General features: G+C 33.4%; 1 protein-coding gene across 1 annotated transcript; it reads left to right on the plus strand.

The window, feature by feature from the left end:
- The first annotated feature begins 1,304 nt into the window (after window positions 1–1,304).
- Window positions 1,305–22,158, plus strand: cmn (calymmin). The gene is made up of 44 exons (XM_088001082.1): window positions 1,305–1,409; window positions 2,525–2,598; window positions 5,818–5,871; window positions 6,137–6,175; window positions 6,890–6,913; window positions 6,988–7,032; window positions 7,103–7,153; window positions 7,254–7,304; window positions 7,761–7,805; window positions 7,879–7,929; window positions 8,529–8,579; window positions 8,673–8,723; window positions 8,833–8,883; window positions 9,541–9,597; window positions 9,672–9,725; window positions 9,933–9,971; window positions 10,084–10,161; window positions 10,261–10,311; window positions 10,398–10,424; window positions 10,505–10,549; window positions 11,263–11,304; window positions 11,387–11,434; window positions 11,523–11,561; window positions 12,108–12,161; window positions 12,744–13,085; window positions 14,174–14,371; window positions 14,693–14,731; window positions 15,039–15,080; window positions 15,336–15,368; window positions 15,863–15,904; window positions 15,974–16,012; window positions 16,104–16,154; window positions 16,326–16,361; window positions 16,448–16,495; window positions 17,621–17,725; window positions 17,806–17,868; window positions 17,937–17,993; window positions 18,697–18,759; window positions 18,831–18,902; window positions 19,235–19,306; window positions 20,502–20,567; window positions 21,390–21,428; window positions 21,521–21,770; window positions 22,140–22,158. Exons 2-44 carry the CDS (start codon window positions 2,532–2,534, stop codon window positions 22,156–22,158), a joined length of 2,790 nt encoding a protein of 929 aa, XP_087857208.1. The 5' UTR covers window positions 1,305–1,409; window positions 2,525–2,531.
- The last annotated feature ends 72 nt before the right edge of the window (window positions 22,159–22,230 follow it).

A 22,230-nucleotide genomic window follows, 5' to 3' on the forward strand; every position in this document is an offset into this window, starting at 1 on the left:
ATAACACGCTTTTTTGTTACTGGAAACCTTATTCAAACAGCTATCAAAGCTACATTTATAAACAATTGTATTATTTAAGTATGTTATTTAAGTTATTTAAGTATTTAAATATGCTTAGTGGCTAAAACAATAGAATAGGAATGGAATATTCTGATATTGATGTATAAAGAGCATATTACAAAGCACACAGCCGTTCATAATTTATTTAATAAATTATTTAGTAATATCAATACATATTTAAATAACTATACAACACAAATAAAGATTCATAATGGCACAAATAAATAATTAATACTGAATTATATATATATATATATATATATATATATATATATATATATATATATATATATATATATGTTTATATATATATATGTTTATATATATATATGTTTATATATGTTTATATATATATATATATATATATATATATATATATGTGTTTATATATATTTATATATATATATATATATATATATATATATATATATATATATATATATATAAATATAATTTTTTTTTATAAAATAAAAAAATATATATATATATATATATATATATATATTTTTTTTTTTTTTTTTTTTTTTTTGCCGACTTCTAGCTTCAGAGATTCAGCAGTTGAGATTAAGTCCAAAATCTGATGAGATCCATCCTGCTGCAGTGAATTCGTCTCTCTTTATAGATTTCTCCCTCTTCTTCCTCACATCGTGTCTTTATGAAACTTTCAAAACAAAAACGGAAGATTTGGGATGTATCTTACTAGTGAAAGAATTACATATAAATAATAGTCTTTACCACCTGTGTAAACTTTGCTGGTGAATGTTATAACACATAAGTTTTATAATATGTGTTATATTGTTTCATTTCTAATGCTCTTGTGTCATATAATCTAAGTCAATGTTAGAGAATAATTAATATTTTTAGATGTACAGAATCTCAGTTAGTCTTCATAGCGGGGCTGAACCCGTATTACACCGGGTTCAGATACCAGCTAGGCGAGATACCAGCTAATATTAGCTGGTATCTCGCCGGTGGACATAAATACAGTAAAGTAATATTCTAATATATAATATAATCACAATATATACACAATAATATGTCCATCTTACTTGTGAAATGCTGTCTGTGGAGCCCTCACATCAATAATCCATAGATCCGAACAATAATATCCCTCAGAGCTGAGGCATCGTCTATTGTTTTGATTGAGGAAAGTAGGAGTTTATACCGCTCTAAGATGGCCGCCGTATTTCCTGCGCCGGAGCAGCCAATGCGGCGTCTACCCTTATATTATGTCTATGGTCCTGCCCGCTTAGCTAAACTACCAGCAGAAGATGCCCCAGTACTGCGGGATATTTGTGTTAAAATCGACGGACTATTGACGTGAGGGTTCGGTGGATAACTTTTCACAAGTAAGATGAACCTATTGTATTTTGTGAATAGAATATTACTGCTAGCTGGTATTTTGTCCGCTAGCAAGATGTCATTGCTATAGAGCTAATATTAGCTGGTATCTTAACATTACATAATGTTTGCTGCACTTCCGATGTTCAGCCCCTGTTATAAAAGCTAAGCGAAATTCTGTAAATCTTAAAAGAAATGTTATTCCCCAACATCAGATGTGAGTAGAGAACCTAAAATTTGTACTCAAGTAGTAAGTCTTTGCACTCAAAAGTAAAAAGTAGTCGTCCAAGAAATTACTCTTGTAAAAAGTGTTTGGTAAAAAGTCTACTCAATACTGAGTAACTGATCAAATTATCATTTAATATTTAAAAATGGCATCATCAGATGGACCAAAATCTAAAGTTAAGTGGAAATTTTGGTATTTTAAGGACAAAAATGACAATTATTATAAGTTAAAATATAACAAAATCAGGCAAAAGAAAAGTTTTCAGTTTCTTTTAATTTGAAACTTATGAACCTTTAACACAAACTGCAGATCTGTGTCTGGTGAATTAGTTTTTCATTCAGTGGGTAGAGAAACCAGAAACTTTACTCAAGTAAGAGGAGCAATACTTCATAATTAAATTACTCAAGTAAAAATAAAAAGTACAGCGCAGTAAAAATACTCCTACAAGTACATTTTTTCAAAAATGTTAAAGTAAATGTAATTTAACTGGGATTGAGAGTGTTGGGTAGTAATTCTTATACTACCCAACTCAAAATGCAAACATTATGAACATTTACAGAACACATTTACGGTACTGTAAAAATGAAACAAATATGATTCATAACACCAGCAAGTTTTACACAGGTTTTCAAAGACCTTATTATTTACATGTAATTCTTTCACACTAATACAGCAAACAGCCAATCCCCAGTTCTTCAGTGAAGCGGTGATGGATTTGAAGTAGTGTAATTATCCAATGTTTGTTCTCCTTGGGTGCACCTCACAACAAGCAGGGGAGGATCTGGAGAGGACGGGCTCCCCGGACTGAATATTAGCCCCTACCGACCCGGGAACCTCTCCCACTTCTCCTCCACCTTTCCTCTTCTGCTGGGGTCTAAACCCGGGTTTTCTTTCCAGGTCCAACATGGCGGGTCAGCTTGTCCTTCAGGGAGTTCTGGTTCTTTATTTGGTGCAGGCGGCACACACAGGCGGTGAGTTTCTGCACATATGAAAATCTGTTTTTATCAACTAGACAGACAGTAGAATAGAAATAATTTTTGTTTCTCAATGGGGAAATTTAGGTTTCAGCATCAAAATGTTAAAATCTACAATGGTTTAGTAGAGCCATTGTAGGTCGAAAAAATTTCCACTAAAACACTCAAAAAGTTTCAGATTGATTTCAGAAATTTTCTATAAAAAAAGGACATTTCTGAGCTCCAAAAGTAAAAAAATTTGCAAGGAAATAAACTAATAAATTGTTACATTAATTTCAGAATCTTTCTATTAAAAAACAACTGAGCTCAAAAATGAACAGTTTTGACTTTTGGATTTTTTTCTGAGTTTCCAAAGTAGAAAATTTGCAACTTTTGAAGTTCAGAAATTTTCATTTTTTTCAAGAACATTTTAAATTATCAGTTATTTTATGGAAATTTACTTTTTTTGTTTTTATTTGTAGATTCACATGTTTGGCTTATGACTTAATTTTTGAGAATTACAGTTAAATTCTAATTTATATATTAATATACAATAATTACATTGCAATTTAATTGCACTTTTCTAAAAAATTAAGTCTTCTGAGGATTATTTCCAAATGTTTTGACTAAAAAAACCTTTTAATTCAGTTACATATTTTTTAGTTTCTTCATTCTGAGAATTTTTCTCTCATGATATTTTACAGGTAGTTTTCTAAGAATGTCTTTTTGCTTTTTAAGTCTTCAAACCTTTTGCTACCCTCTAATTTAACACGTTTTTAAACATATTGATTTAAAACTATGCTTTGTTGCATTTATGTGTTTTTCTTGTGAATTAAAACAGAGATTTAATGTTTTTGGATGTTTTTTTCTTTACCCTCCGATTCACTCTTCTGTTAGTTCACAATCAAATTGCACAACAAAAAAATTGTCTAAATTGCTTAAATTGTAGTAAAAGTAGCATTTAATGTCCAACTTAAATGGTAAATTTTTGTAGCATTTAAGTTGGTGTCATTTTTGTATATAAATTCACTGGTTTTATCAGTTTACTGACAATGCTGTTCGTTTTTTGAAATAACCACGAAACCTGAAGCTGTTTGCTCAGATGTTCAGCAGAGGAACTGGGTCAGATTTTCACCAGCCTGTCAAAGTAACTGGGAAATTTCCAGCTGAATGGATTATAGTCTGAGGGTGAAATGTGTCCGCACATGTTTTTACACGTCTGCTACGCTGTGGCGGGAAGGTGAAATCCTCAGAGTGAGTTATGAGGTTGGAGCTGATGGTTCTGTTGGACTTTGTGTTGGTTTGTCAAATAAAATCCCAGTAAAACAAAGCAGGATATGGAAGATGATTAGAACCACAAAAAGTAAAGAATCACTTTTTTTTTGTGGAATTCTGACTTTTTTTTGTTGTAAAATTCTGACTTTATTCACATAATTAACATTTTACAGAATTCTGACTTTTTGATAAAATTAAGACTTTTTCGTAGAATTTTGTTGTAGAATTCTGACTTTTCCTCATAACTCTGACTGTATTTGGTAAAATTCTGACTTTTGCAGAATTCAGAATTTTTTGTAAAATTCAGAATTTTTTGTAAAATTCTGTCTTTATTAGCATAATTAACTTTTCACAGAATTCTGTCATTTTTTTGAGAATTCTGACTTGTCACATTATTTCACTTATAACACGGGAAAATTGTCTTTGTGAAATTATCTGCCAATGGAACTAGTAATATTTTTTTTAATCAGTCTTAAGGACTTATTGACTTAAAACAAGCTTTATTTCTTTCTGAAAAGTTACTTTTAGTTTTGTCTTAACTCAAGTTTTCTAAGTTATTTGCATTAGAAACTAGACAAAAATACTTGGTAAGATTTTGTGTTTTTGCAGTGAGCTGGTCGAGTTTGTCTATCAAATTTCAAACAGTCGTGCGAAATTGAAATCTGAGAACGACGATGTGCAAATGACCAACCTCTCTACGGTTCTGGCGTTAGATGAGGAGCGGCCGTAAATCTTCCCTGTGTGGCTCTGATCTGGGTTTGGTTTGTGCAATCAGAGGGAGTTTTCAGTGGCAGCAGCTGTCTAAATGTAGCATCTGTTTGTGAGAGGAGGACAGTTTTACTGCGCTTAGACAGTCTCTCCAATACTTTCAAGGATTCCTTAAAATCTTTGACAAAGAAATGAGTCCATACATAAATTAAGTTTCATTTTTCACTAATCAGCAAATTCCTTAAAAGGGAAACTTTTAAGCTTTAGTTTTTAATCACAAACTGGAGATGTAAATTCAGGCCTTTAACTTTAAATCCTGTTATTTTAAAAGCACAAACAGATAAAATAACATGTAATTTTTACAGAGAAAGATCCTCACCAGCATTATTGCAGTTAATCTGGGTTCCCGCAGATAGTTGGTGCTTTTCCAGAATCACATTTCCAGATTGTTTTGTCGGTTTTGGACACTTCAGTACGAAACATTTTAAATTGGAGAAATTGTTGTGCATAATTTCTCCAGTTATATATTCTCCAAGGAAAATATAAAATTACTTAAAGAGATAATGAATGTTTGCTAGAATAAAGAGTTAAAATAATAGATTTTTAACAGATTAATTAAAAAAATATTGGTGAGAAAGGACTTTTTTGTATCACAGTGATAGTTTAATGAAACTTTATACTAAAAATCAATCCAAAATATTTGTATTTTTATTTCTACATGTATTAATTTTATGTCACTCAACCTGTGATATTTAGTTTGGGGACAAACAATGGAAATCAACTTTGGCTGTAATTTTTATTGATGATTTTCAAAATTGTTATTAATGCACAATGTCCCAAATAAAATAAATGAAATTAAATAAAATGTGAGAGGAAAATTTAGCTTTTTTGTCGACGGTAAAAACACATCAATGCACATCGACGTTCCAAATGACTGAAAAGTGAATAAAATGTAAGTGGTCAAAATGTTTGTTCATCTCTAGAAATCATTAATTTTTATACTTTAGGTACATTCTCAAACATTTCTATCCATCCATCTTCATCTACCTTCACTACATCAGCCTGAACTTGTTGTAAATTTTATTACATCTCAAATTTTACCAGATTTATTTTGTGATGTTGAAGGTTATAGTACCGACCTATTGGTGATCCCTTCAGACTCTTTGGTGTTAAAATAGATAATCTCTTCTTTTGATTTGTTTTTGAACAGATCACAGCTTTTATTCAGTTAATTATGATTCCTAACTCTCCCAGGAAATGCGCCTCACAACGGCGGCAGGGCGGCATCATTCCTGATCCCATCGAAAGGTAAAGCAAAACCACTTGATTCAGCTTCAAACTCATGTTTTTCACTTATTTAAGACATTTCTTTTATATGTTTTTTTTGGGTTGGTCATTAGGACAAAGGAATGGGTCAGTGTGAAAACTAAATAGCACTGCAGGTTGAAATGCTCATATTTTATTTGAAGTTTAAACCCGAAAAAGTATAGACAAAAATATAATTGTAATTTATTTCTCTTGCTAACTTTAGCATCAAACGTCTCACCACATATTTAATTCTTTTAATTAAAAGATTATGGAGCTGGGATGAACAAAGGAGTTGGAATAAATGGTAAGTTTTTCCTCCTCATTCTGTAAGCAAAGTTGGTTAAATCGACTCGCTCACTCATTCTTTGGTTGCCTAGCAACTCGCTCATTCTTCGGTTACCTAGCAACAACCTGTTGAGTAACTGGTGTAGTAGCAGTTTAAGATTTCGCTACAGTGCAAAGTGAAAACTGGATAACACCGGAAAGGCCACAGCTGTAGTTTGGCAGTATTTCAGATATTTAAAACAAAAAACTAATTAATTATTGATATCCACCAATAAACGATTTGAAAGTTCGATCCAAGACTTGGACTGACTAGTTATGACAACTTTATCCATTATTTTTAACAAATAAAGCTTTTCATTTCGTAAAATGTAAAAATATGACCTTAGTGAAACAAACCTGCTGTGCTACCTTCTTTAAATCAAATTCAAATTTATTTTTATACACATTTCAGCAACAAGGCAGTTCAAAGTGCTTTACATCATACAATCACAAATTATGAAATGAGAAATAAACATTACATCTGTTCAATGTTTTACTTGCAGCTAATCAACAGGTGAGTTTTCAGCCTCGATTTAAAGCAGTTCAGTGTTTCGGCAGTTTTGTGGTTTGCTAAAGAAGCTCTAGAATCGTTCATGGAAATGATTAAACTATAGATTAAATTATGTTGCTATTGTATAATTCCAATGAGAAGCACTGCTTTTTTTTGTTTTATTTGGATTTGTTTTCACTCCAGGAGGAAGAACTGGAGCCGCTAATGGTAAATACAGATTGTGTCTCTTTCTTGTGGGAATAATTAGTTTAGTTTTCATTATTCTCTTATTGTTTTTGCAGGATACGGAGCAAAAGCCGGACCAGCAAATCTACAAAAAATGAAAGGTGGTGCGACTCGCTTTAACAAATTCGCTTTTTAACAGAAAAACATTGATTTAAATGTTTTAAATCTCAGGTTTTGGTGCTCAAGCCGGTGGATATGGCAGACAACCATCTAAAGGCAACGGTATTTTTGGAAAGTTGGTTAGATGTTGGGTGTGCAAAAGTGAACACCAGTGTTTATAACAGTCATGAGTGATGAAAAGCTGCGGCGTTGTCTGTTTTAGGTAACGGTGCTGCAGCTGCTTCACAAAGTGTATTTGGAAGTAAAGGCAACGGTAAAGCAAACACTTTAACTACAGATAACTAAATATGAGTTAGGAAAGTGTTAAAGTATATTTGGGCTTTAACAATTTTGAATGCAAGAGGTTGAAAGTACCAGCAGAGATGAATATTTCAAGCAAAATTACTTTTGTAAAAGTACTTCCTGTTATAGGATTTCTGTGTTTTGTTTTGTTTTTTAAATCGGGCCAGTTGAGATGACGTTAGACTTGTGTTAGGACAACTTTACTTTAGTTTTACTTCTATGGATGCTGCAGATTAAATTTGTTATTCCAAACAGCAAAGCCATTTGTCCTGTGGTAGTTTTTTTGCTTACCAAGGAACAAATATTTAATGTTTTCCTCTGTTTCATTTGTTTCTACTATAAGAGAAACAATTATTGAATACATATTTCAGCTTTTTTATTGTTTTGACTGTATTCAGACATTAAAATCATTGTGTGCTTATTCCAGGGTATGGAGTTATATCTGGACCAACCACTCTACAACAAATCAAAGGTTGTATAACTTATTAAATTCACACAGAGCCATTAAGAAACCTCTCTTTAATTAGTTGTTACTCCTGTTGCAGGCTATGAGGCTCCAGCTGGTAGATATTTAGGACAAGCAACCAAAGGCTACGGTATTTCAACTTGTGTTTATGCATAATCCAAGATTTATTCAGAGTAGACACATAATTTTGGCACAATTCTTTTTTTTTTTGCCTATTTAACTGAGAACAACTTTCTTTCTTCCACTCATATTTACTTTCGTTTGCTCTTTTTAAATCATGATACGAACAGAAACGTTCAGTGACATGGAGGTCAGGAGACCGAGAAACTCCACAGAAACTTTTTCCTAATTTATATGAAGTAATTTGGATCGTTGTTTTCTTGAAACGTCCATCCCATCCCTTAGTTCAGCTTCCAGGTTAATGAGCAAATTCTCCAATATTTTCAGATAATTCATGGTTCCAAAGCATAAACCTTCCATGTCAATGGTTAGGTTGGGTTGGTAAATGGTAAATCTACCATTTATGATTGAGACCAAAAAGTTACATTTTAGTTTAATTGCTCTGAATAAATGTAACATTTTTAAACCTGTTTTTTTTTGTGTTATATTTTTATCTGGCAGTTTTGGCTGAAATTAATATTTATTTCAGCTCCCAGTTTCCTTTTCTTGGTTGGGGTTTGGACATGATTGGTTGCCATTTTTATATAGTTGGAAATATTTATTTTACAGGTTACGGTGCTCATGCTGCAGCGTACGGTGGGCAAGGAGATAAAGGCAATGGTATGAAATATGTATTTGATTGTATTTAAATGTTTTTGTAATAATGAAAAGCACCAAAATGTCCTCTTACATTGAAGAATGCGACTGTTTCAGGTTACGGGGCTCAAGCTGGTGGATATGGAGGACAAGGCACTAAAGACAACGGTATTTTAGATAGCGCTGAGCTTAGATGTAACTCCAAAATAAAGTTTAAGACAGTTTGGAAGTTAAATATAAATACTGTTAAATGTTAAATACACCAATCATTCCTCAGGTCAAAGACTTGTAGCTGGAGCGTCCAGTAGCAACGGAGCAAGGCCAAATGGTAAGAAAAAAAACATAAAATATAGTCAGAAACATGTTTTTGTGTTGCTGAAATGATTAATCGTGATTAATCGATTATTAACATAATTAATTTAGTACTTGATCAACCATTAACCGACTCAAATTCAGACTCAAAAAATGTAATTTTCTGAAAGAACAACACATTTAGTGGAGTAATTGAGCCAAAGCTCTACAAGAATTTATACGTTTTGCATTTAAGATAAAAAAAAACACAAAAAACTTTTTGCTAGTTTTAGCTTTACCAGGTCCAAACTCTGTAAAAAATAAAAAAAGCACCTATTGTTATCCAATCATTAATTGGTTAATCTAAAAGTAATCACTAGATCAGCCCTACACTTCACTTCAATCATATTGATATTAGGATTATGTTTTTTGTATCCTTTGCTACAAATGATGAAGCCTACACTAAAGGCGTGTTAGTAAGTAAAAATGCTTTTTTTCTTATTTATAAATGGAATTCTTTAATTGTTTTGATTTATTTCCAATATTTAACGAAGGCTTAAATGAACATTCGGAAGAATGTGCCAATTTGTTTATCCAATTCAGAACAGTTGATTAATCTTTAGCTCAGTTGTAGTCCTAGTTGGGTTTTTTGTCTGCTATGTGTTTACCTTCATCTTTGACCCTTGTTTCACAGGTCAGGCACATGGAGGGAACCACCTGAAGGGATATGGCCGTCCTCATTATAGTCCAGGTAATGTTGTCTAATTCTTTGTCCAAGAACTCAAAGCTCTTTCACTAAACCTTTAAATATGCTCCTCTGCCCAGCTGTGGGAACGGGACAGATCAGAGGCCCCCATCCTGCCAGAGACCAAGGGAATGGTGAGTAGTTTATTACTAAGTGCTGAGTCAACCAAAATCCATCCATCCATTTTCTTTACACCCTTGTCCCTTGGGGTCGGGAGGGTTGCTGGTGCCTCTCCAGCTAACGTTCCAGGCGAGAGGCAGGGTACACCCTGGACAGGTCGCCAGTCTGTCGCAGGAGTCAACCAAAATAACACACTTATAAAAACTTCTTTTTTTTTGCAGTGTATGGTGGCAATGGTTACAGAACTCATCCAACTAAAGGTGCATATTGATCCTTCACCTAAAATCCCAATGAAATGCATGACAATATGTGGAAAACAAGGAGTATAAGTCATTTATTAAGGTACTTCTTGTGTATAAAATGTGTTTAAAGGTTTCAGTGGAGGTTATGGTGGAGCTGGTTTGGGTCTGGGATCTCTGTATGGAAATGGCGTAAAGGGACCAATGAAAGGTTGTTGATTCTGTTGAGCAAAAACTGTTTTTTTTGTTTATTTTTTTACTGTTTCCATGTTTTTCTGAACAGCACAGTTTAGTAATGTTAATATTTTAGGTTACAGTGCTTCAGCTGGTGTATCCAATGGACAAGGTTCACAATCCAATGGTAAATATTGTTTATACTTAAATATATAGCAAAACAATTACAAACAGTGACACATTTTCAACACTTTAATTGTTATCTTGCAAAAGGTCGTGCTGGAGTCAGATCACCAAATGGTCAGTTACTTTATGTATTAGTATTATTAGATATACAAGGTGAATTTAATCATACTTATTGTTGGTTTGTAACTATTTAGGGTTTGGAAATTCAAGGACTGGAGCTGCCAAGGCTGCTAAAGCAGGTGATTATTCAGGCACAGTTTTTATTTATACAAAGAAGCAGTACAGCTGCAAATTAAGGATTTCTTCCATCATTTTTATTTGACTCATTTTCATTCTTCATGTGTTTCACTCATGATTATTTATATTTTCTTTTTTAAAGGATTTTGTTACCTAATAGTAACAACATTCCTTATATATCACAATAATATCCACTTGAAAGAAGATATTTTCACAAACTATAAAATAATGTATAACAGATTTTTTTAATTCCTCAGTGCCTGACATTAGAACATAATAAACCTTTCCTGTTTTAGATTATATTACCAAATCTTACCAAAATAAAATCTATGTGCAAATAGATTGTTTGGTACCACTTTACAGTAAGACTCACCTTATAGATGGCTAATAAATAGTTTAGAGATATGTTATTAATTCATCTATAAACACTTTATAAATCACAATCTGTTTATTATGCATTAAATAAGGGTAAGAAGGAGACTATATGCTAAAAAATTACATTTACAAATGCTTATTGTGCTTACAAGGTAGCCTGAAATGCTAAATATAACAACTCTAGATATAATATATAGGCCTTCTCACTCTTAATTAATGTGTAATAAACAGTCATTAATGATTTATAAAGTGCTTAGAAGAGAATTAATATAACTATTGAGCAAAGTTGTCTTTTTTTTTATCAATCGTACTGTAATTTGATTTCATTTGTTAATTGAAGGATATGGAAGTACCACAGGAGCTGCTTTAGGACCCCAACTAGGTAACTCATGTTTCAAACATTTAATAAAAGTTAAAAGTTAAACTATTTTGGGTGATGCTTTATTAATGCGTTTGATCTTTAGGGTATTCAAATGGAGCAACTCCTAATGGGTTTGGATCCAACCATAAAGGTACCAGATTCTGTTTTAATCCGATTGAGACCTAAACATTCCTGGTTTACAGTGTTGAACATTTGCTAACTATGTCGTTTAACTTAAGGTTATGGAGCTGTGAAAGGATTTGGTCCTCAGATGAATGGTAATTACTACCAAAAATACTTTTTTTTTTAATGTTTACACTTCCATTTGGGTCTTAATTGGTTCTAAAAACATTCTGTTGCAAACCCCCCCCCCCCCCAAAAAAAAAAAAACATTATTTTTGCAAATTTTTAAATAGCAAAAATAATTTAAAAAAATATTGCCAAAATTTTTTTTTTATTGGCAATAAAAAATTATTGCCAATTTTTTTGGCAGTAAATTAATGTTTTTTGTTGTCTGGAAAATGAGCTGTTTCAAAAACCTCCCAAATGTTGAGTCACAGTGGATGGGCACTGCACCGTTGCCTAGCAACCTCAGCCAAGCCCAGCCAGTTGCCTAGCAACCGTAGTGGAACTCAAGAAGGTTTAGTCAGCTGATTTTACTGCTACTGGATTTACAATGACAGAGTCCTAAAAACATTGCATTCTGGAAGGGAAGCAATGCCCCCTTAGGATCTTCACAGTTTACCTCTTTTTTTCTAAAATAATTTTTGACTTCTCCAAAATTTAGATTTTTAACCTTACTGTGTGTTCATTTCTCCCATGAGGCCTTGGAGTTGGACGTGTTGCTGCGCTGGGGGGTTACGAACACCAACCTGAGGGTACGTCTGCTTTAGCCAATAGCAAATGAGGTAATTCAGGTAAAAACAAAAAAAAATGGAGTCATTGGACAGCTAGAATTATTCTGCTGCATTCCCACTACTGTCTTCGCATAGAACAAAATTGGTGTCAAACGTTTGTGCAGCAACTTTTTTTTGTGCCACTATTGTTTTAAATATATTAATAAATGCTTAAATGTTTTCTGGAACAAAAGCAGTACAAATAAAAATTATTGCTGCACAAACAGCAAACATTTGACACCAATCTGTTTTTATTTGGGTAAGGTGGGAGGGGCCAGGTTGACCTTTTGACCTTTAAACTTTCATTAATATCTTGAAAACAAAAGTAGCACAAATAGTTGATTGACATCCATTTTGTTTGATTTGAAGAGCGTGCGGCGGCTGATTGACCTTTCATGACCTCTTGGAACATTTAGTAATCTTTTAAACTTGTAGCTGCACAAACACAACAAACGTTTGACACCAATTTTATTAGATTTGACGGCGGGAAGACCACCATGTCACCCCTTATTCACGTCAAATATCATCAGTAAAGTGGCTCTGTCGCTTGTTTCTGGTTTCCAGGTTTCGGGTCGGTGACTGGAAAAGGTCAATCTGTAAGAGGAGCAGCTTCATCGGGCGGAAACGGCCTGAAAGGCCGAGTCCTGCCGACTCAGCAACAGGCTGCTGCTTCCAGTCCCACCGCTGGCGTTCACTACCTGGGCCCAAACGAGAAGTACCAGAACCTGGCTTCACCTGCGTCACAAGACAAAGCCTACAAACAGAACCAGCTGCACCTGGGCTCTGGTCCAGAATCGGCTCCAGCTGCACACAGATACCCAGAGCCTCAGCACGGACTCCAACCGGCAACTTTGCGTCAAAAAGGAACCAAATATGAAGCAGAACCAGAATCGGTTCTTTCTCCAGGCAAGCGCCTTTAATTTAATTTATTTCATCATTAATGTCTTCTTTAATTGGGTGGATAATTTCCATTATGCAGTTTTTTGGCAATAAAATGATTATTTTTTCCCCTCTCAATAATCCTTTTCTCCTGGATTTTATATAAAATATAAATATATATTTTTGTAGTATATATGAAAATGTATGTAATATAGAAAATATATTTTTACATCTTTCAAATAAAAATAATAGTCTGAACCTTGATATGGAAATATAACGATTCAGTTTCAGAATTTAATATTTTTTAAATAAAAAATATGTATATTAAAAATAGCAAAAATATAAGATTATAAAAGTTAAAATGTTCAGATTTTAGTATTTTAAATAATTTTCTTTAAAAAAATGTACATGAAAAATATATTAGTGTATTTTTATTTCTAAATATTTCTTGCATTCTTTTTTATTTCAAAAAATATATTGAAGTTTAAGATTAAAATTTTTAAAATATTTTTGGTAGTACATAAAATAAAGACAATGCCTCTGAAGTAATTTACATGCAAAATATAGAAAACCCTTAGTGTTTAAAATATAAGATTAAAGATTTTCACATATTGAATTGCAGATTTTATTCAAAATAAATATTTGTATTCCCTTAATATTTTAAAAATACATTTTTTGTTAAAATTTAAAAAAAAAATTAAAATAACAGTTTTATTTTATAACCTGAAAACTTCCTCATTGATTTTATTTTTACTTTTCACAGATTAGCACTAATGTGACTAGATTCTGACGCTGCATATTGTACATTTGAACATATATAAATCACTTTTTTTACTCTAAGTTTCTATTAACCGCTAAACAAATGATACTTTTTAACTTCCCATAAAGATGTAAACTGATGACTATGTGGTGACGTTTCCATGTTTGCGGTGCATCATAAAGCACAATGTCACATTTTCTTCTTAAATTCTGAATAATCAAAGTTAAAAAATACTTATGTCTTAAGCTCAATCTACCAACGGACTGTTAACTTCCTGAGTTTGAGGCTTTTACAGTAATTTATAAGATTTTTAAAGAAGCTTTTTGTGGTAAACGTGTAAATCTAAAACCTTTAGGTTTTATGACTGGAGATCCTGATCAAAACTCTGCAGAATCAGATGTTGTTTTTGGTGAAGACGGAACCGCTGACCCCGAAAGAACCAGATCCATAAAAACCAAAGCCGCTGCTGCAGAAAACATCCGTCCTGATGCAACACTGAGCGCAGCTGCAGCAACGGGCAGCAAGAGCAAGAGCGCCCCTAGTGGGGAAACGGGTAAACTGAGTCTGGAGTCAGACTGCATGCGTCAGAAACGAAAACGGACAAAACGATTGGCTGAGCTGCACGACGTCAGTCTAACCGCCTGTTATAGTCTAGAAAAATCCGACTTTATATGTTGCACCAAACCAAATGGTTTCTCTCTCTTATTTATTGAGTTTCAATCATAACATATCTTTGTTCTTCTGCATTTTGTGCATGAGTTGAATTGCCAGTTTAACTCACTGAATGGATATAATCCTTGTAAACAATGACAGAGAGGCTCTGAAATGATTGTTTTGGAAAAATATTCTGAAATTTCTGTCCTTTTGTTTTCAGAAAATGGGAGAATTCAAGGAGCCAAAGCAGCCAAACCTGGTGAACATTTGTCCAATTTCCCTTAATCTCAGTTTAACAGCATCTAGTTATGTTGAACGAACAGATTAGATGCAGGTAGCATGTTGTTGTTATAGTTTTAAGTTGGTTAAAACAACAAATTAGTTTCATTATTTGAAAAAAATTAACCTTTTTGTGTGTTTTGGTTGAAATTTTTTTAATATGTTTATTTTCTTAGGTTAGTTAAAACCATGAATTAGTTTCTTTATTTGAAAAAAAATTACTTTCTTAGTGTTTTGGTCCTAATTCTTAAAATGTGTGCATGATAAACATTTGTTTTGGTTTGCAGGCTGTGGACCAACCGGACAATGGATGAAGAGGCTAAAATCTGGTAAATTTACTGTGTTAGTGAGAATTTTAGTGTGAAATGCTGGTTTACTGAGGAGTTTAGTAAAATATTAAAGGGAAATTCATACATAGATCCAACACTGTCACAGGATTTCTTGAGTCACTCCATTTTTAGGGTTTTAAAGGTTTATTTTTATATCAAAATTAACATTAATTTGCGTTGGATTTCTTTAAACTTTCTGCTGATTCATTTAGAAAACGCTAAATAAAATTTAAAATAATTATTTTCACTCTTTAGGGAATGGAGGCGATGCTAAAGCAAACAGACCTGGTATGCAGAGCAGCAAATGTTTCCTTATTTTTGCTTTTTTTACTCTTTAACTTTTCTTATTCTTTGTTCTGATCTTTTATTTTTATTTTATCTGTTTTCTTATCCTGTCTTCTTTTCCTTCTTGTTTTACATGTAATTTTACCTCATTTCTTTATCCTTTTCATTTTTTATACTTTTTTTTCCTCTTGTCTTGATTTTTGTTTATTTTTATGTAATTTTACTTGATTTTTTTTTTCCTTTTCTTTTTATAATCCGTTTTAAATTTTCTTTTTTTTCTCTACAGATCTCTTGCTGTAAAATAATTAATCTTCTTCATTTGGTTTATTTACCAATATTTTTTTCATCAAATCATTAAATTTAGGTTATTATGTGATTTGATCTTTAGTAAAATAAACCCTGATGGAAAAAGGAACCAGTTATTCTCATGCATGCAGCAGGTTGATCCGTTTACCTGTTTCTCAGCTGAATCTGAATAAAATTATGTTAATTTTTAGGAGGATTCAACTTTCCAGGACTCAGTAATGGACATGGAGCAGGTGAAATTCCTTAGTTAGACTTTTCATGTAATTTATATTTGATTGCTATAAGTGGATTTGTACCATCAGGTCTTGCGTATCCCTACGGAGGAAGAATTGCTCAGCCTGGTAAATGCTTTTATTTTGTAGGAGTTTGTGGGAAAATTCTGATTTTAAAAATGTGGGATGCACTTTTGTAAACTGATCTGTTTGGCTGCAGGTTACGGACGAGGCGTCTACCCTGCAGCTGGATACGGAAACCTATATGGAGGTTTGACGCTAAATACGACTCCTTACATGTTCAGAACCATGTTCTCTGTCTACATGTTCAGTTTTTTTTTTAGATTAGTGTCTTTAAATGACAATGTAAGTAGGAGAATATTTGAACATTTTCTGCAGAAAATCAGTTTTGGTTTATATTAAAGTTTTTTTCTTTCTGCAGCTCTTGGTCAAGTTTTGCCTGCTGCTGAACAGTCGGGTCTGAACAACGTGACAACAGAGAAGATATTTAGCTAAAAATGTCACTAAATGTATGAAAATAATCTGTCGATGCCTGTTTTACAGGGGGAACCACTCAGGTTTCATTTGGTGAAGCTCCTGCTGGAATTGACGGTGAGATAATTTATTTTATTTTTTTATTTAAATTAGGACAATGCATATTAATAACAGCAGTTAGCACCAATGTAAATATGCCAGAGTTAGCATAACAGCTCATTTTCATCCGTTGGCAAGAGAAAAACAGACTTTTTAATGTTAAGATGTAGACAAAAGAAACTGGTATCATGGCACCAAAAAATACTGAATCAGCTTCATTTTTAGTTTTTCCATCAACATACAATACAGTATCATCAGCATATATGTGCAGTAAATTAACACATAGGTTAAATGAGACTGGTCCCAGTATGGAGCCTTGTGGGACTCCAGCTGAGCAGGTAAGAAAGGTAGATTTGGAGTTTTCCATTGGTGCTGCTTATTTTCTGTCAGACCAATATTTACAGTGACATATTAGGGCCATTGTAGATGGAAAAAATTAGTAAATTTACTAAAAACTCAGAATTTTCTTTAAAATCTCAAAAAACGTATACATTTGAAATGTCAAAACTTTTCTAGAAAAACTCACAAATTTTTAGATTAATTTCAGAAATTTTCTAGAAAAAAACTTGGAAATTTTTGAGTGTGAAAATTCAAAAATTTACTAAAAAAACAGAAATTTCCACTTTTTTCTTGAAACTTTCTGGTTTTAATGACAAATGTTCTGCATTTGAAATGTTGAACAGTTTGAAGAAAAAAAAGACTAAAATTTTGAGATTAATTTTCTAGAAAAAAATTTATTTGAATTTGAAAAGTTTGAAAATTTGTGAGAAAACTCAAAATGTTGAGCTTAATCTCAGAAGTTTTCTAAACAACAATTAATTTCGACTTTGCAATTTCAGAATATTTTCAACTTTTGAAACTCAATTGTTTTGTCTCAATTTTCCAACATTCTCAAAATTTCTGATTTTTTGGGGGTCAAAATTTTATTTTTTTTTCTTTATGTATTGACGGTGGTTCTAGTACGCTGTCGTAGTTATTTCATCCAGCAGAGGGCACTATTAGTGAAATTAAAATAAGTTAGTTTAGCAAGAAGAAGATTGTGGTCGATTGTTTTAAAGCACCTTTCAGGTAAAAAACAACGTGACTGTTCTTCTGTGCACGGCGCAGCAGTTCCTCACATTCATTTTGCATTAACTCATTAAGGAATAAGTCAGCTGGAGGCTCAGCATGCAGGCCTTCTTCCAAACGGAGCGCCTCCTGGTGGTCAGACGCTCGGACTGACTGCGGAGAAATCAAACTCCAAATACGGTGAGCTTCATGCAGCAGCAGAGCACCTCTAACGTGTGACCTGTCCAGTCAGACGTGTCGGTCTGTCTGTGCTGCTTCAGGGGTTGGCGGGCTGCAGTTTGGGGAACCCGTCCATCTGGGAACCAACGGGGCAGGAAACTACGGTATGTGTGCGACAGCTGCAAAGTTTCGCCTCCATCACTGCATCGTGATTTGTCTCATGTCTGTTCAGGTTATGGAGTTAACCCGCATCTGCCTGCAGGCGACGCTAAAGAAACGGGAAAATACGGTGAGAACTTGATTATTAAGAACGATCACTCTTTTGAGGAAACAACCCAAACAAGCAAATGTTTTATCAGTCCTAAGTCCTCAGTATGGAAGCTCATCACTGCCATAAAAGAAAAAATAAAAGCCCAGCGGAAGTCATAATTGAGTTTGAACATTCAAATTTTGACTTTGATGGTCATAATTGAAATAAAGGGATAACTTTGACTTTTAAACTCATGATTGATGTAAAAAGGTTATATTTATGAGATAGAAAATCTTCATTTTGACTTTCAAAGTTATAATTATTACAGAAAATCATAATTTCTAAGTCAATTTTGAGATAGAAAGACTCATAATTATGAGAAGTTCTGTCATAATTTTGACAGAAATTCAAAATTATAAGGTAGGAAATCAAAATTTCAACTTCTCTAAGAAGGCTTGCTCCTTTGGAAACCTGTATCTAATAATTGAGACTTTAGATATTGAAATTATGACTTTCAATGTACTTTTTACCTTTTCAGATGAAAAGTGAAGTTCAAACAAACCTGACAATTGAAATAGCAAACAAAATGCAAAGCATGATTTTTTGATATTTGTCTCCAAAATATGGTTATTAGATAAAACTCTGTGCTTCCATTTTTATATTTAAATCAAACAATCAAAAATATGCTTCCTTTTAGCAGAAAATCATTTCTATTAATTGTATTTTTCTTCTTTTTGTTCAGGATATGGAGGCGTCCTAAACGGTGGGCAACTTTTAGGCCTGGGTAACAATGGAAATATACCAGGTAAAAATGGTACAAACTTGGATCTGTTGTCATTTTAATAATTAAATCTCAAATGTTAATAATCTGTTCAGGTTATGGGACTCTTCCTTATGAAGCTCAACCAGCTGGATTTACTCCTGAAGCGATTTCTGCCGGCCAATACGGTAAAAAGGAGAATGTTAAAACTATGAAATATTCATGGAATAACCCTCAGACATGAAGTTGAGAAAAATACTACAAATATTACGGTAATCCAAAGGAGAAACAAGCAAATTAAAGCCAATGAAAATATAAACTCAAAACAATACACTTCTGTTTTTTATTTATGGCTTACTCCATTAACTTTTATTTTTCTATGATTAATTTTAAGATGAATGCAGGTATTAACCATGTGAAACTGATTAAATGTGTAGTATGAATCTGAGAAAAAAAAAAAAAAAACTACATCATGTTTGTGCATGGTTATAATCAGATTCTGTTCATTTCTGTCATTCAGGCCTCATTGGATCACCGTATCATCCTGCACCTTCTGGATTTGGATATAACGGGAAATCATCTGCAAAATATGGTGAGATTAATCAAACACAACAAAAAGACGCAGAATTGATTGAAAATTGATTTAGTCAATTCAAAATTGACAAATTGTAAAGTTTACAGGATCCTGGGCTAAGCTAACATTAGCATGTTTGCTCTGTTTTCATACAACGTGTTGATAATTCAGCTACTTGCACATTTTGACACAGTTCCACTTAGTGCACTGCAAAAACACCAAATCTTACCAAGTAGTTTTCATTTAGTTTCTAGTGCAAATATCTTAAAACACTTGAAATAGGACAAAACCAACTTATATGTAACTTTTCTGCAAGATAAAGGACCTTGTTTTAACTCAAAAATCCTTAATATTGATGAAAAAAATACTTGTTTCTTTGAGAGATTATTTCACTTATGGGAAAAATGTTATATGTGTGCCTAGGATTTCGTCAGTATTAAAGTCTTACTGACTTAAAACAAGCTCCAATATCCTGCTGAAAAGTTACTTCTAAGTTAGTTTTGTCTTATTTCAAGTGTATTAATATATTTGCACTAGAAACTAGACAAAGCTACTTGGGAAGGTTTTGTGTTTTGCAGTGTCATGTAAGAAAAACAATAAAAACAAAAAAACTTGCAAAGTTGTTCTGTTCCATAAATTGATCATTTTGCTTTCATCACAGTAAAAACTGATGATTGGTGTTTCAGTTGTTACATACAGGAAACTGCAACAGTCAGTTGAGTTTGTTCAGTGAATAAAGTGTAATAAACACTTTGCCAGAAAAGGCAAAAGAGAGAAAAGGAAAATAAAGACAAGAAAAGAGAAGTGTAAAGAAAAATAAAACGGGTGAAAGATAAAAAAATATTTTTTTTTAAATCAGACAAAAGTAAAGAATAAAAAAATCATGGAAAAAGATGTGACAAACACTTATTATTAGGGGTGATAATCCAGATTAAACAGTTTGCACAGAAAATGCAAAAGAAAATTTTAAATTGCTAAAATTACAGCCGGTCCACATAGTTGCTACCAGATCAAGTTTGCAATTTGCAAAAAAAAAAATTACTAGAATTTTTTGTTTCTTTTACAAAATGTTCTTACTTACTTGAGTATAGTTTGAATAAATGTACTTTAAGTAAAGGTTGGATTTTTCTGACATGTCAAGATTTTTCAGGTTTAGTTAATTTTGAGGTGTTTTGTTCGTTTTCTGATCTGCTTTATGGGGAACTCACTGCAGGTGGTGGAGAGACTCCCTACGCTCCACAGACTCTTGGTTTTGGAGAAGCAAAATCAGGAAAATACGGTGTGTTTTATAAAGTGTTGTGGGTATTTTCAGATTATCTGTTGCTCTGCAGCAGTTTATAATTTAATTCAATCCCAGCAGGTAAACACGAAGCTCAGCAGACTCAGCCTCTTGAATCTGCAGCTGGAGGTAGAAAACATGAAGAATGCATTATTAAAACTCCTATAATGGATTAAAAATGTGGTGCATGATTGGCTTTTGCAGATACAACGGGTTTAATTTATGACCGTCAGCCTCCTGACACAGAATTACCTTATGGTGCAGGAAGCAGTTTTTACTAAAAATGGATAAATGAAACCAACTTCTGTTTTATTTCATTTTTTTTCTTGTAATCATCATTAGCATTTGCAGTCCAAGGTAGGTCTGGGTCTGTAGTATAAGCTGAGTTAACTCATGCAGCTCAGCTAAAGCTACAGGATGGAACTTTTAATTAATTTATTTTTTACATATTTGTTTTGACATCAAGGTAAGAAATAATCTGGGGGGGGACTTGAGCTTCCACCTCTCCCCCAGTGCTAACTAGAAACAACCAATCAGAGCCAGGAGGCGGGTCTTAGTGCTGCCAATCATCCTCTGTACACTTCTGCTAGCTTAGCCTGTTGAAGCTAGTTAGATTGACAGTGCTAAGACCCTCCTCCTGCCTCTGATTGGTTGGAGCAGTGGATTTATTTTCTGCAATACTAGCTCAGTCAGATTGATATTTGTGCAGATTTTACAGAACATGGTGACAGTTGAAACAAACGTGTAATTTTTTAAATATAAAAGTTACGTACTGCAGCTTTAATTTAACTCCTTTTCTTTCTTTTTTTTTGTGATGATTAGAGAACGCGGGTTACTTAAAAGGACAAGTGAAGCCAAACGGTAAATCAAACAACATAATTGAAACAAAGTTCTGTTAAAGTATAAATAAATATGTAAAGTTTAAATCTGAATATAAACCTTGTCGTCTGTAGCGGTTGCATTTCCCACTCCCAGTCCGTCCCTGGAGGACTCGCCGGACTTTGTAGACTCCTTCACACCGGATGAAGGTGTGCAGGATTTATCCGACGGCACTGCGGCTTTCCTGGACTCTTCACCTGTGGCAGAGACGCGGGGCGAGGCTCACCTGTCTGAGAATCCGGACGACCTGAAGCTGCCTCGGCAGATACAAATTCAGCAGCAACTCAAGCTGCATTTCCACCCTCAAGGCAAGTCCTGGAGCTGGTACAGTCTGTGCTGCAGGCCTTTGCAAAATTATTCATACAGGAGATTATTAATAGTTTGTTTTATTCAAATTAGTTCCAATAGATTAGCTATTAGACCTCATTTTAGTGTTGTAGTTCGGCCGCCATCCAGCAGAGGGCGCCGCTGGTCATCTGACTTGAAGAGCCGTTGATAGAGAATCAAAGATGGCGGAGCCATACCATCACAGTAACGATCCGTTACTGTGTTTGGGAGTTATGTTTGGGATACAAGATGCACTTTATTCGGTTCTGTTTTGACATATAAACACCCGCCAAAGTCCTTTAGTTGTTTTGAAAAATAAATACTCGATAAGAGATTTAATTTTCACCTTTTATACCGATCATTCAGCCAGTCGACGGTGGAGTAACGTGATTTTCTTAACCAAAAAGTATTAATGTGCTACGAAAGCGTGGATATGCTGGCAGAAAATTGTAACCTG

Source organism: Poecilia mexicana, unplaced genomic scaffold (assembly GCF_051168715.1).
Source record: "Poecilia mexicana isolate PSO_F unplaced genomic scaffold, ASM5116871v1 scaffold_19, whole genome shotgun sequence".
Lineage (NCBI taxonomy): Eukaryota > Metazoa > Chordata > Actinopteri > Cyprinodontiformes > Poeciliidae > Poecilia > Poecilia mexicana.